Source organism: Salmo trutta, chromosome 37 (assembly GCF_901001165.1).
Source record: "Salmo trutta chromosome 37, fSalTru1.1, whole genome shotgun sequence".
NCBI lineage: Eukaryota > Metazoa > Chordata > Actinopteri > Salmoniformes > Salmonidae > Salmo > Salmo trutta.
In genome coordinates, this window is record NC_042993.1 from 25,313,338 (window position 1) to 25,328,408 (window position 15,071).

Sequence of the window (15,071 nt, forward strand, 5' to 3'; positions counted from 1 at the left end):
GGCTACTTTGAAGCAAGGTAAATCATGCCTCTTAATATGTAGTAAAACTTTCAGGTTTCAAGCAATTACAGTCCATTCGGAAAGAATTCAGACCCCTTTTTACACATTTTTACAAATTACAGCCTTATTCTAAAATGTATGAAATATATTTTTTCCCCCTCAATCTATACACAATGCCCCATAATGACAAAGCAAAAACGGTTTTTTTTAGAATTTTTGTGCAAATTTGTATTTTTTTTTTTAACTTGATGACATCTACATCAGACCCTTTACTCAGTCCTTTGTTGAAGCACCTTTTGGCAGCGGTTAGTCTCGAGTCTTCTTGGGTATGACACTACAAGCTTGGCACACCTGTATTTAGTGAGTTTCTCCCATTCTTCTCTGCAGATCCTTTCAAGCTCTGTCAGGTTGGATGGGGAGCGTCGCTGTACAGTTACATTATTTTCAGGTTTCTCCAGAGATTGGGCTCTGGCTTGGCCACTCAAGGACATTCAGAGACTTGTCCCAAAGCCACGCCTGCGTTGTCTTGACTGTGCTTAGGGTCGTTGTCCTGTTTTGAAGGTCAGCCGTCCTGAGCGCTCTGGAGCAGGTTTTCATCAAGGATCTCTGTACTTTGCTCCATTCATCTTTCCCTCGATCCTGACGAGTCTCCCTGCACCTGAAAAACATCCCCACAGCATGATGCTGCCAACACCATGCTTCACCGTAGGGATGGTGCCAGGTTTCATCCAGACATGATGCCTGGCATTCAGACCAATCTTGGTTTCATCAGACCAGAAAATCTTGCTTCTCATGGTCTGTGAGTCCTTTAGGTACCTTTTGGCAAACGCAAAACGTGCTGTCATGCCTTTTACTGAGGAGTGGCTTCCGTCTGGCCACTCTACCATAAAGGCCTGATTGGTGGCGTGCTGCAGAGGAACTCCGGAGCTCTGTGTGTGACCATCGGGTTCTTGGTCACCTCCCTGACCAAGGCCCTTCTCCCTCGATTGCTCAGTTTGGCCTGGCGGCCAGCTCTAGGATGATGGAGGCCACTGTGTTCTTGGGGACCTTCAATGCGGCAGACATTTTTTGGTACCCTTCCCCAGATCTGTGCCTTGACACAATCCTGTCTCGGAAACTCTACGAACAAATCCTTCGCCCTCATGGTTTAGTTTTTGCTCTGACATGCACTGTCAACTGTGGGACCTTTTTATATAAAAAGTGTGTGTGCCTTTCCAAATCACCTGTGGTAAATTCAATTGATTGGACATGGAGTCCAATCAAGTTGTAGAAACAGCTCAAGGATGATCAATGGAAACCGGATGCACCGGAGCTCAATTTCCAGTCTCATGGTAAAAGGTCTGAATACTAATGTAATTTTTTTCTCGCTTTGTCATTTATGGGGTATTGTGTGTACATTGAGGGATACAATTTTTTTTAAATAAAATGTATCCATTAAATAATGCTGTAACATAACAAAATGTGGTAAGTCAAGGGGTCTGAATACTTTCCGAATGCACTGTAAAGTAGCTAAATCAAATTGTATTGGTCACATACACATGGTTAGCATACATTTTCAAAATGCATACTGCCTCCAGCTCATTGCAACGTGGTGTGTGATGCGTTGATGAAGCCTGCTGCCTATGCATTTGAATGGGAAGCGCACTTCAATTACCAGTTGATAAAAAGAGTTGTGTGTTTATTAATATGCTCTCTTTTTAATCGTGGCCCTAAAACTATTTTTAACAGATTGCATTAAGAATTTTTGTGCTATGATTTGGCCTTATAAAAGTGCTAGCTGACAAATTTTCCACAAAAAGGCTGTATTGTGCGTGTGATGCATAAGGAATATACGTGCCAATTTAATTATACAAAATTATGCAAATGAACCCATAGACTGATAAGCATGACTGGTCAAATGTATTTCCATCAATGAGTAGGCTAAAAAGCATTATTTCGCAATGTTTTTTTTTGAGGGGGGGACAATTGGCCGGTGCCAATTTCATTTATCGGCGTTTCAATTTTTTTTATGGCCAAAAGCCGGCTATTACTGGCTAACAGAAACCCTGATACATATCATTATTATACATGCACACACCCTCGCCCATTGACTCTCATCCTGTTTTCTGCAACTCTGTATCTCTACCATTCTGCCAATCCCTGGGCTCTCCATGTGGGATTAGGATTAGTTAGTCTGAGGCTGGCGTCTTTAATGTGCACTAATTGATTCGTGAGTGCCGACGTGTCGGGTATTCTCCAACAGATAGCCATCGCAAGGAAGGAGGATTACGCGAGCACAAGTAGCAGGACCGTTTTAACGTTCTATGGTCTGTCTGAGGGGTAGTGGTGGTAGTAGTAGGACCTTTTCCTAGAGCTAGAACGTCCACTGCTTTCTAACTTGATTCTCTGAATCGCTTCAGCTTCTCTGAGCTTGTTTGTTTCTGCTCCTCGGTTGCTGCCAGCGGTCTGTTCTCTTCGAAGGCGTCCGTATTGGAGCTCCTGTTATGCCTGATTCCTCCTGGCTCTCTCCAGCTGGGCTGTTTGGCTGAAAACAAACAAGCTGTTTGTTCCGGCTGTGCATCATTTATGTTAGTCTAATTGGGAAAGATGCTAGCAGCAACAATAGATTATTATAGGATGTCAATCGTAACAACTTCTTAACCACCTACCTCTCTCTCGTTGTCTTTCAGAGCACCATTCTCGGGATTGGTCCGAGCCCCTGTCCGCCACGCCTGGTGAACCCCTCCCCCTTGGAAGCGTCTCTTAGCCCAGAGTGTCAGTCAGAATGGAACAATAGCCGCAGTCGCCATCGGACCTTCCCCTTTTTCTCTTTGCTCTCTGTGTGCCCCGTCCCCACACCCTTCCCCTAACACACACACAGCCAGCTCCTGACTACTACTCCTTCCACTGTACTGGTTTCGGTCCACTTCCTCTTCCTACCTCTCTAGCCAGCCTTGTCAAGCCAAACAAAACCATAATCCTCTGTAAAAGATAGGGGCCTATACAGCTGCCTGTGCTCCCTTTTGTTGTTGGTGGCTGTTTATTTAGAGGGCCCCCATGAGAGTAGCAGCTAGAGAACACAAGGCAGCACAACAGCACCCAGTCAGACGTTTTACTGGAAACAAACGAGCTGTGGTGGTGGTTTGGACACTGATGGAATTTTAGTAGCATGATGTTGGGCTGGTATCGCCACCACACGCCATCGATGAACCAGAGGGCCACCAGCAGACTTTGGAGATTGACACATCTCAACTTGTGGTGGGACAAGAGATTGAAATAAAGACATCAATCTTTTTTCAGGATATTTTTTTTACCTTCTTTTTTGCTTCTCCAGTGATCAGCTAAACCAAAGTGCCTTTCTTGGTTTCTCACTGTGCTTTTACTATAAACTTGATCTAACTTCATATCACACTCCAATATCTGAAAATAGATTTAAAAGAAACATTTCAACATCTCAAGGATTTTGCACTTTTCATTGATGCACCTCCATACCATTGCCTGTTGCACATGTCATATCATACAGTTGCACAATACTGACAGTGCACACTTGTTTACAGAAAAAACATACACCTCCATTCCGACTGTTGACAATCCCACCCCGTATTTCACCCAGCCACAAAGTAAGCATTCTCTCACAGCGTTCCTCTAGTGTAGATTGCTAGGACTAACGAAGCCAAACCTATCACCAAACCGCTCTCCAAGTTCCTTGTGACGCAGAGCCGGCGACATGGCGACGTGGCTACAGTCAAAATGGCGCTACCTGTTCATGTTCCTGGGTGTCCAGCTGGTTGTCATGGCTCTGCTGTCCCGCGAGGGCTACCACAAGCGAGTGTCGTACTTCATCAGGATTTTCCGCAAGCCGGAGACCACTGCGTTGGGGACGTCCGGTGCCGGCTCGCCCCACGTGCGCAATCACACGGGCAGTGACGTCTACGCCAACTTGTCCCTCCTGACCAAGGCCCACGGCCGGGGCGAGGACATGCCCTACTGCCCCAAGACGTCTCCCCTGATAGGTGAGTTCACACACAGAAATGGAAGTCCTAGAACTGGCAGCCCCATTATATTTCTCTGAGTTCACCAGCCGCCGTCTTCAGTTATCCAGCGCTCCCCGTACCTCTTACTTCATTCCCTCTCCAGACTGAAACTGAAGAGGGAATGTTTTTTACAATGTACGCCAGAACAATACTTTCTCGTAAAAAGAAAGTGGCTCAGATACTTGATTAGTGTGCCAGAAAACGTAATGTGAAATGTTGCCAGTCAGAAAGCCTCGGTTGGTTTGTTGTGGAAGGGAATTTCCAAATAATTCCACACATGCAACCGTCCTTGCTTGTTAGTTGGCTACTGATCTGACCAGGTTGGATGGGTAGTGGGCGTGCCAAATTTCGGTAGGAGAAATCCTGTTTGGAGAATTCTGTATTTCCTGCTTTTTCTGTTCTGATTCCGGGAGTCCTTCACCCAGGATATCTGGGAAAGTTACCAGAATTGAGTAGACATGATATGGTGGAACCTTGGCTTCACCTATACAGTCAGGAACTGATCAATTTTCAATGATGGCCCCTAGTAAGGGAAGGAAGGATATGTTTTGACTTTGAGATCATTCAAACTGAGCCAAGACTTGGTGGCGGCTGACCCAACAGGAGTGTTTGTACGCTTCGACTAGAGGGTCTGAATATACTTGTGTTCAAATGGTCAGTTTACCTTGTTTCCAACTTCTTACTTTTTTGCATTCAAATTTGGATATACACACTGAAACCAAGAGATTTGCCTACAGCAAAGGCTTCTACAATGTTTTGCTGTGCCCTTTTATTTGTTTATCTTTTTACCTTTATTTAACTAGGCAAGTCAGTTAAGAACAAAGTCTTATTTTCAATGATGGCCCATGAACCCTGCCTTGTTCAGGGGCAGAACGACATATTACCTTGATAGCACGGGGATTGGATCTTGCAACCTTTCGGTTACAAGTCCAACGCTCTAACCACTAGACTACCTGCCTCCCCAATCAGTTGGTTGTCCATGCTAGCATGCTCGTTCTAACAGGGTTTTTGGGATTTGAGATTTTTTTTAAATTACATGAGACGACAGCATGTTCCACAAGTATTTGTTTGCAGTGGTTACTGACTTTGAAGTGACAAACTTCAAAGCACATAGGCTACATAGCCTAGGCCTACACTCCCCCATGTATTTATTTGGACAGTGAAGCTAAAACTTTTACATTTGTCTCTATACTGCAGCATTTTGGATTGGAGAGGTTTTATATGAGACGACCGAGCAGAATGGATTAAAGGGGGCACATGTCGTCTCATGTAAAACATTTGATCTCAAACCCCAAAAACTCTATTAGAACGAGCATGCTAGCGTGGACAACCTACTGATTTTTAATTAATTGGTGTGTTACGATATAGGTCTAGCAATAAAATGCTGTTATGACATCTAGCTTCTTCTCACCCCGTTTCTCTTATCAGGTGGACCGATCCACGTCAGCTTTCCTTCCGGGTTGACACTGGCCCAAGTTGCGCGGAAGAATCCATTGGTGGTCCTCGGGGGGCGCTACAGGCCACCTGACTGTGAGGCGCGGCACCGCACCGCCATAATCATTCCCCACAGAAACCGGGAGCACCACTTGAAGTTCTTCCTCTATTACCTTCACCCATTCTTACAGCGACAGCAGCTCAACTACGGCATCTACGTCATCCACCAGGTGAAATGCATACGTATATACACACACACACACACACACACACACACAATGTTTCAAAATGTTCATTTTAAAGGGGCAATCGTCAGTTGCTACATACCTTTTTGGATGTATAAATTAATGATATGTACCCATTTGATTCTTGAAGAATATAACTTATAAATGACTCATGAGTTTAGTTCAACTGTCACACTCCATGAGAACCCAACATATACGTTTGTTTTTCTCCAATGTTTGTAAATGTAAACAAACACTGTCTAGCCTCAAAACATGGTTAAAACTGTCATGAATGGTCAGTCCTTGCATCCATAGCTCTATGAATTGGAGTGGTTACACATTTCTCCATCCCTCAGCCTTTTACTGAAACGGGCTTGTGAAAAACACTTTGTTTCAACTGTTGATTGCTGTTTTAAAGACAACATTAATGTTATCAATTGATTGTGCAATCTGTAACATAGCCTATCAGTATGAATATGTGCTTTACACTTCCTACAATTGACCAAAATATATATTCATTTGGACTACGTTCTAGCTGTAGTGGTGAGGCCAAGTATACATTCAGCCTAGATCAAAACCACCCTCTGGTGTCCTAACCATGGAATCACACACAGCCTTATGGTTGAAAGATGCTTACCGGAAGGTTTAACCGAGTTTAATCTTCTTAACAACTTGCAGCAATCCCTTTGTTTACACTTTAAACAAGCACTTTGTCTTACCCTCACACTGTTAGTCAAGTTGTCACTGCCTGCTTGTTGTTTACCTGCAACATATGAACGCCAAGCCAACCTCTACCAAGTTAGCATCTCAAAATGAAACTGGCTCTAAGGCACTTATCATTAGAAAGATGTTACAGCATCATGTCTAAAGCATTTATTCATAACTCTGCATGTGTGCAGTATTTTTGCGTAACCAGTGCCAGATTGCACTCAACTCAAACAAGATAATGCAGGCTAGCAGCAGTTCAAGCATTTGCATGTCTTCAGCTGTGGTTGGTTGTCATAGTTACACACACACTGAACTACAGGAACAAATACTACTCACGCTATTGACCTCAGTAACACTCTCAAATGTCATATCTTGCCAGGTGTAATCCTCCTGAGATGTTTTTTAGTTGAGTGAATATTATTAGACCGTTTGAGTGTATGCTGTAATATTTTTTTTATGTATTTAACCTTTATTTAACCAGGAAGGGCTCATTGAGATTTGATGTCTCTTTTTCAAGAGCATCCTGGCCAATTTACAGATGATCAGTTGTACTGTAAATAATCAGACTATTGATTTCATTATGTAGACTACACAATTAATTTCCATGTTGAATAGTTGCAGGTGACTAGGGTCTGGTTTCAATGATGGACTCTTCTGGTATAGAGGAACTAGTAATTCAATACCCATGTCGATAAGGGCAAAAATATATTTCCGAACACTCGCCCAACAAATCACGAGACAGACATGCCAGAACGCTGTATGTCATTAGTGGATACTTTCACTGCTCTCAGGGCAGGTCTTCCAGCTTTGACTAGAGTAAGTGACTTTTCATTGCAGGTTAGGAGAATTAGGTTAACGATAGGAAAAGGGCTAGGGTTAGCTAAAACGCAAAAATTGTCCCCGACTCAAATATGTAGCTGCAACCAGCCCTGAGAACAGTCTTGGTTTCCACTAATGTGATCCACGTTGCTATTCAAAGCCAAAGTTTACAGGCAAAAGCTTTTGCAGTGGTTTTAATAATGGTAGTTGATGCAAACTAGCCACTTGCGAAATGCACTCATTAAAAAGAACCTCTGGGATCTCCATCTTGCTAGCTACTATGTAGTATTTATTCAAGCAGATAAAGTAGTGACCTAGGCAGTGACGTAGTTCCTCTATGCCAACAGAGTCCATCATTGAAACCAGACCAGTGTTGCCTACGGTCGGCTTTGAGACTACTAACGGAGAATAAACAGTATAAAAATGAAGTCGCACACTCCATATATTTAATGGGTTAACCCCATTACCCGTTATTGTTGTATGGAACCAACGTCAGTGTTTACCCTATATTCATTTAGCAGTGGGGGCCCAAATATGATATATGCACTACATGGTCAAAAGTATGTGGACACCCCTTCAAATTAGTGGTTTTGGCTATTTCAACCACACCGTTGCTGACAGGTGTGTAAAATCGAGCACACCGCCATGCAATCTCCATAGACAAACATTGGCAGTAGAATGGCCCGTACTGAAGAGCACAGTGACTTTCAACACGGCACCGTCATAGGATGCCACCTTTCCAACAAGTCAGTTCGTCAAATTTCTTCCCTGCTTGAATTGCCCCGCTCAACTGTAAATGCTGTTATTGTGAAGTGGAAACGTCTAAGTGCAACAACGTCTCAGCCGCGAAGTGGTAGGCCACACAAGCTCACAGAACGGGACCGCCAAGTGCTGAAGCACGTGGTGCGTAAAAATCGTCTGTCCTCGGGTTGCAACACTCACTACCGAGTTCCAAACTGCCTCTGGAAGCAACGTCAGCACAAGAACTGTTTGTCGGGAGCTTCATGAAATTGGTTTCCATGGCCGAGCAGCTGCATACGAGCCTAAGATCACAATGCGCTATGCCAAGCGTCGGCTGGAGTGGTGTAAAGCTCGCCACCATTTGACTCTAGAGCAGGGGAAACACGTTCTCTGGAGTGATGAATCACTCTTCACCATCTGGCAGTCCGACGGACGAATCTGGGTTTGGCGGATGCCAGGAGAATGCTACCTGCCCTAATGCATAGTGCCAACTGTAAAGTTTGGTGGAGGAGGAATAATGGTTGGGGGCTATTGTTCATGTTTCGGGGAAATCTTAGCTTGGTGGCAACAGTTTGGGGAAGGCACTTTCCTGTTTCAGCATAACAATGTCCCCGTGCACAAAGCGAGGTCCATACAGAGATGGTTTGTTGAGATCAGTGTGGAAGAACTTGACTGGCCTGCACCCTGACCACAAACCCATCAAACACCTTTGGGGTGAATTGGGACGCCGACTGCGAGCCAGGCCTAATCGCCCAACATCAGTGCCCGACCTCACTAATGCTCTTGTGGCTGAATGGAAGCCCCCGCAGCAATGTTCCAACATCTAGTGGAAAGCCTTCCCAGAAGGGTGGAGGCTGTTATAGCAGCAAAGGGATGACCAACCCCATATTAATGCCCATGATTTTGGAATGATGTTTGACAAGCAGGTGTCCACATACACTACATGGCAAAAAGTATCTTTATCTCCTGTCTATCGTTCTGCTGAGACGCGCTTTTAAATGGATAGTCATTAACTCAATGACTGGAAGTCTATGGGAACAGCTAGCATGTCATTGCACTACCGCTTGCAGCAATGCACCCAGTTACCCTTGCCACCACTGATTTTTTTTTTTTTTAATCCTAAGGGAAATAGTGAACATTCATATTGAATAACCTATTATTATTGTTATAATTTGTATAGAGACCATGTCAATATTGAATATTTGCAGGCTGTTGCTGACATAAGGGTTTCTAAAGGCCAAATAAAACATGTCTTACTTGTCCCTCTTTAGGCTGGTAACTACACGTTTAACCATGTCTCCACCTCTGTACTCTTTAGGCTGGTAACTACACGTTTAACCATGTCTCCACCTCTGTACTCTTTAGGCTGGTAACTACACGTTTAACCGGGCCAAGCTGATGAACGTTGGGTTCCGAGAGGCCATGCGGGAGGAGGACTGGGACTGCCTGTTCTTCCATGATGTGGACCTCATCCCTGAGGACGACCGCAACACCTACATGTGCGACGCCAACCCCAAGCACGCTGCCATCGCCATGGACAAGTTTGGATATAAGTCAGTCAATTCTCTTTTTTGACATTTTTTTTTGCTTCTTTTTCCCCTTATGGTTATTAGTTCTTCTTTTCACCGTAAGTCTCATTGTTTTTCACAAGTTTATTCAACACAAAATGTATTATATTTTAGTTGTCATTTAGTTCTTTCATTATGCGTGGCTTCACTCATTTCTGATTTCACTTGTTCCCTATCTGATCCTTCATTTTTATTTTAATCCTGTCATTCTCCTAGGCTGCCATACAAGATGTATTTCGGAGGGGTGTCAGCGTTGTCTCCACTGCACTACCTGAAGATGAACGGCTTCCCCAACAACTATTGGGGCTGGGGAGGAGAGGACGATGACATTGGAGTCAGGTGAGAGTGGTCTTTGGGAGTTTTGGGGGTGGAACATTGAGCCAATTCATTGAGCAATGGACCCATTGTGATTTGTTCTGTCTAACAAATGATACAATTTAAAGACACAGAATAATCCTATTATTTATAATAGATAATAACCCAATTAAAATTCTTTCTCTCTCTTTCCTTCCCTCTCTCCCATTCTCAGAGTATCCCTAGGAGGGATGTTCATCTCTCGTCCATCGGTGAAGGTGGGCCGATACAAGATGATCAAACACAAGCTGGACAAGGGAAATGATGTGAATCCCAGGAGGTATGGTACAGGACTGACACGTGTTTGTGTATGGCTGGGGTCCATTCAGTAGGGTGACATGTTCAGATTCTTTCAAATAGGCAGCACATTGTATCTGTACATTTATTTATTTCCATCTGCTACCTCTGAATGTTGCCCTCTATCGAATAAGACCTAGGTCTGTTGAATAAACCCACAGACCATCACTAAAATCCCCTCTCCCTGCCTCCCCCTAGGTTCAACATGCTGGCCAAGACGCGTCAGACATGGAAGCTGGACGGCATGAACACTGTGGAGTACGAGGTGCTGTCACGTGAACACTTCCCCCTCTACACCAACATCACTGTGCACATCGGCACCGAGGCCGGCCTGCATGCCATGGCGCCGTCCCCCAAGATCCCTGCCAAAGCCCCAGCAAAGCCACCAGTCAAAGCCCCCACCAAACCTCCAGCCAAGCTCCAACAGGAACAAAAACAGAACCAACCCATGAACCACTGACTTGGACCACCTTTACCCACTCCACTCCCATTCACCACTGACTCTCCCCCCCTAACTTATGCCTGGGAGCAGGGATGTGAGAGGGAGTCCTGGACCCTTAAATCGCTCCTTTCTTTGCCTTCACACCTCATATCAACTCCTACAGTGGGGAGAGGTGGGTGGCTCCCCCTATTGGACTAGAGGCCATTATACGCACATGCCTTTTCCTTCTGTTCCTTCCTCTGGTCTGATCAACATTATCAACTGAGACTTTAACAATAGCATAGCAGAGACTGAACCGAAGACCAATGCTCTCCACTGCCTAGATAGAATCTGTGGGCTGAGGCTTTGTCTGTCTGAATGAATTACTGTCGCATTCTCCACCCTAGTTGTGATTCTCGAGCTTCTCCAGCTATGTCCCACCACTCCACTGACTGACTCTATGAAAGGGACTTATGGTAGAGGAGAGGAAAAAAGACTGACTCTATGAGTTTATATCGCTGCCGAAAACCCCCGTTGCCTTAGGAAAACCTGTCTTGTTCTATTTGTCCTTTTAGTAGAACTTCAGGTCGAGAGTTATGAATGGAACCCGTTTCTAGTGATAGCAAGATTAGGGGATAGAATAAATAAATGAAAAACCATTTTATGCTACTGATATTGTAATAGCATATGGGTCTTTCTGCTGATTAGGTGGCTTTTGAGTAGTGTAACTTGGTTAGAACTTGATTTCACCCAATTTTAACATTCTGCCATAAAGAGCACATGTTCAAAACACGGTTTCCCATCTCGAGGTCAAATTAAAGAAATGACCATAGCAGGTGCCAAATAAAGTAACGGGGTTGACCGTAACCAGGTTAAGTCAGCCATAAATCCCCTTGTGACAGAGGGAATGGAAGCTTGTTGTATGCAACAGGGAGGGGCAGTTGAATGCAAATTAAATTGTTCAAACATTTCTAGCCTATTTATGGGTAACAGGGTAGACGTGTTATGTTCGAGCTGCTCTGTTTTCCATCCAAAAACACCAGACAATGGCCAAAAAGAGTAAAACCAGCTCACCTGCTTGTACACTATGATTTGACTATTATATGTTCAATCTTTCTTTTGAAAGAAATATTTAAAGAGGAATTTCACCATATTAAAACGAGAGTTCAGTTCACTTTTTTTTTCTTTAAAATGATGAAATAAGTCTTCAGAAATTATTTTGTCAAAGCAACAAAATAACTAGGGCTTTCAAATAATGGTGAGGTTATGTGGGTTAAAATCTTCCTCGAAGTCACAGGATGCTTAGAGGGATATGTCAAAAAGTCTTTTTTTCCATGTGGTCAGTATTAAAGGGCACTTCATTTAAAGAACAGGCTTTTAATATTTAATTTCTACTTAATATATCAAAGGGATGCAAAAGGCACTAATTTCAGAACGACCCATATGTAACTGATTTTACAGTTTAATATACAAAGTGAAGCTGCTACCCTGATATTGACATGGGTAAGTGCTGTTTGCAATTAGCATGGTAGTCACCCCCTGGGCCTGTCTTCATAAAGCATCTGAGTAGCAGTGCTGATCTAGGATGAGGTCCTCCGTGTTCATATCAAATTCATTATGGCAAAGGCAACAATGATCCTATATCAGAACACCTAGTCTGAGGGACATGCACAATACAGGCCCTGAATATCAGGCTGATTATTGAAGGATTTTCTCATAGTAGGTTCACAGTTCTGGCACAGCTTTTTGGTATGGTTGGGTTTTATCACTACAATCAGAATGTGTCTTTTCTCCAGTTATCTCTAGATTGTGTTGACGTGGGGTTAAATTTTGCCTTGTCAAATAGAATAGGTGCGGGTGAAATAATCAATGCACTGCCTTCAGGTGGGCTGGCTATATTCACATCAGAATGGTGGTTTGTCATTTGTGTTTTATCTTATTGTTTGTTACCTTATGGAGCTTTTATGTTGGTTTCCTATGATCAGCTTAAAACTGAGGGATTGAAGTCCTAGTGGGCTCTCCATAGTCAGAGACTTGGGATCCATCTCCATACTCTAAATTGGCTGAATGGTTTGAAAACCAGGAGAGCTGAAAACCAGGAACTTTGTCCATGGATGACCAGAAACCACTATAATTAATTAGGTCTTTAAACAGAATCAGGCACTGGTAAGTGACGTGGAAACTAGTGCCAGTTGACTGTGTGTAGTACACTCATTGGTTGTACTGATTCTGCTGAAGCACTGATTTAAAGATTGATATAGGTATACTGGGTTAGCATTTACAGCATTTTCCCACTAGCCATTCTTTCAACATATTACATTTTTTATTTTGTGCTATCTAAAATCTGTCACCCCTAGAATTCCCCAGTGCAATGTCCTCATCACTGCATGGCTTGTCCCCTGACTTTCCTCTTTGCACGCTGTCTGGACCCCCTGACCAATATGATTGTTTACACTAGATCCCTACTGGGAATTGAACCTCTGTGTGTGCATCACATAGAGGACTCAGGCCTCTTGGCTGAAACCAAAGATGGCTTCGAGAGAAAGCATTGGACGCCTGATAGTTGTGCTGGCGGTTGCATGCTGACATGGGAATAGATGGGATTCCACTGACTCCAGGGATGCTGAGGTTTTTGTGTGTGTGCTACTATCTGATCTAGGAATCTCTTGGGTGACCTGCTTCACTATGTAGACTATGTCTTGACCTTTTCTACTCCATATGAAGCCTGATTATGCATGATACACAGACCCTGTATTAGATGAGTGGAATGTACAGAAAACCATACACAGACCACTATCACATGAATTCACATTTGAGTTTCTAGAAGCATGCTAAAGTGTATGCTTGTGTAGTGATTCGTAAGACGTATGCTATATGTACCTTTTAACACTTCATGTAGTGGTTTATTATATATCATGCTATTGTATTATCATGTCTATTTGTGCTCTGCAGTTTGCTTCAGTTGATGTATAGCTTGACTTTCACTCCATTATGATGTGGATCTGCTGTCCAGGGTGACTGTGCCTGAAGATGGAGCTCACCGCAGGGCATTGAAAATGTAACAAGGACAATGTGATACTATATTTCAGATTTTTAATTCCTCTCTCAATGAAGTCTGCACAGTCCAGAGTGGCCTTATACAATGATTAATAAACAAAGATTAGTCAAACACCTGTGAAGTTCCTTCTGACTGGATGAACTGTGTTGGTTACCCTTTCTGTAGCTGAACATGGCTCTGGTTGACAGTCTTGCAAGAGGCCATTTTCTTACACTATTGTAAAGTAGTCTGGCTGACAGCTCTTGGTCACAGCTCTTCGCTGTGTAGTCACGTGAGTTGCGTCAGCCAGGCTAGTTGTAAAGAGGATAGAACAATATATTTGTGAAAAGGGACTTAAGATTCTTAACAGTAAGAAATAATTAACAGCTTCTTGTCATAAATGATACAAAACAAATGCTTTTTACTAGGTACACCAGGGCTCTCCAACCCTATTCCTGGAGAGTTACCCTTCTGTAGGTTTTCACTCCCAACCCCAGTTGTAACTAACCTGATTTCAGCTTATCAACTAGCTAATTAGTAGAATCGGGTGTGCTAGAAAAGGGTTGGAGTGAAAATCTACAGGAAGGTAGCTCTCCAGGAACAGGGTTGGAGAGCCCTGATGTACAGAGTCAAATGTATGATACAGTGCTAAAGATGCAACTGATTTACAAGAGGAATAAGATTCCCAGAACCAATACTTTTTTGACTCTAATTGCCTCTGAACTTGCACCTAACCAGATGTGCAACATTGTAGCCATACTGTAACAATTAGCATTAGAAGAAGTGATAGTACTTTCAAGATCATCCCTAAATCCTTACTCAACCTTAACTCACTCCAAGGTTTCCTTCTTACCAATGCAAGAAAACATTTATTCTTGATTTAGTTAAAAAAAAAGTGTCTACTGTAGTGGGAAATATTCACTGTTAGATACGTCTAGTATAGTTTTACTGGACATTTAGAATTATTCTATTCGTTAATCCCGTCTCCCAAATATAATATTCCCTCTCCATAAACATGTCAGACTTTTCCAATGCATGATGTAAGGGGAGTGGCCCACCCTCTGAAGAAGCAGTCAAATCATCTATTTCACAAACACTACATAACCTTATAACTTAAACATCACATCCTCAAACTTCACTACCCTCCCTCCTTTAGTCGTCACCTTGTTCTGCCCTAACTGAACAGTATATATCCTCCTGATTCCTGCTTACAAGCAAAAACTCAAAGAGGAAATACCAGTGACGCGCTCAATACGGATGTGGTCCGATGATGTTTTGGTAAATTGGTTAAGGCATCTAAGGCATGACACAAGTCATTTTTCCCCAAAAAATGTACAGACAGATTATTTAACTTATAATTCACTGTATCACAATTCCAGTGGGTCGGAAGTTTACATACACTAAATTGACAGCTTGGAAAATTCCAGAAAATTATGTGATGGCTTTAGAAGCTTC

The 15,071-nt window shown here is 43.2% G+C and overlaps 1 protein-coding gene across 2 annotated transcripts in view; it reads left to right on the forward strand.

The window, feature by feature from the left end:
- Positions 1 to 13,748, forward strand: part of LOC115177059 (beta-1,4-galactosyltransferase 3) — a 31,805-nt gene extending 18,057 nt beyond the window's left edge. For both annotated transcript variants that reach the window (XM_029737527.1, XM_029737526.1), the window contains 6 exons: positions 2,670 to 3,992; positions 5,442 to 5,677; positions 9,305 to 9,492; positions 9,724 to 9,846; positions 10,037 to 10,141; positions 10,357 to 13,748. In XM_029737527.1, the coding sequence (XP_029593387.1) occupies positions 3,707 to 3,992; positions 5,442 to 5,677; positions 9,305 to 9,492; positions 9,724 to 9,846; positions 10,037 to 10,141; positions 10,357 to 10,618 (1,200 nt within the window). In that variant the 5' untranslated portion in view covers positions 2,670 to 3,706 and the 3' untranslated portion in view covers positions 10,619 to 13,748. The remainder of the gene's footprint in view (positions 1 to 2,669; positions 3,993 to 5,441; positions 5,678 to 9,304; positions 9,493 to 9,723; positions 9,847 to 10,036; positions 10,142 to 10,356) is intronic.
- The last annotated feature ends 1,323 nt before the right edge of the window (positions 13,749 to 15,071 follow it).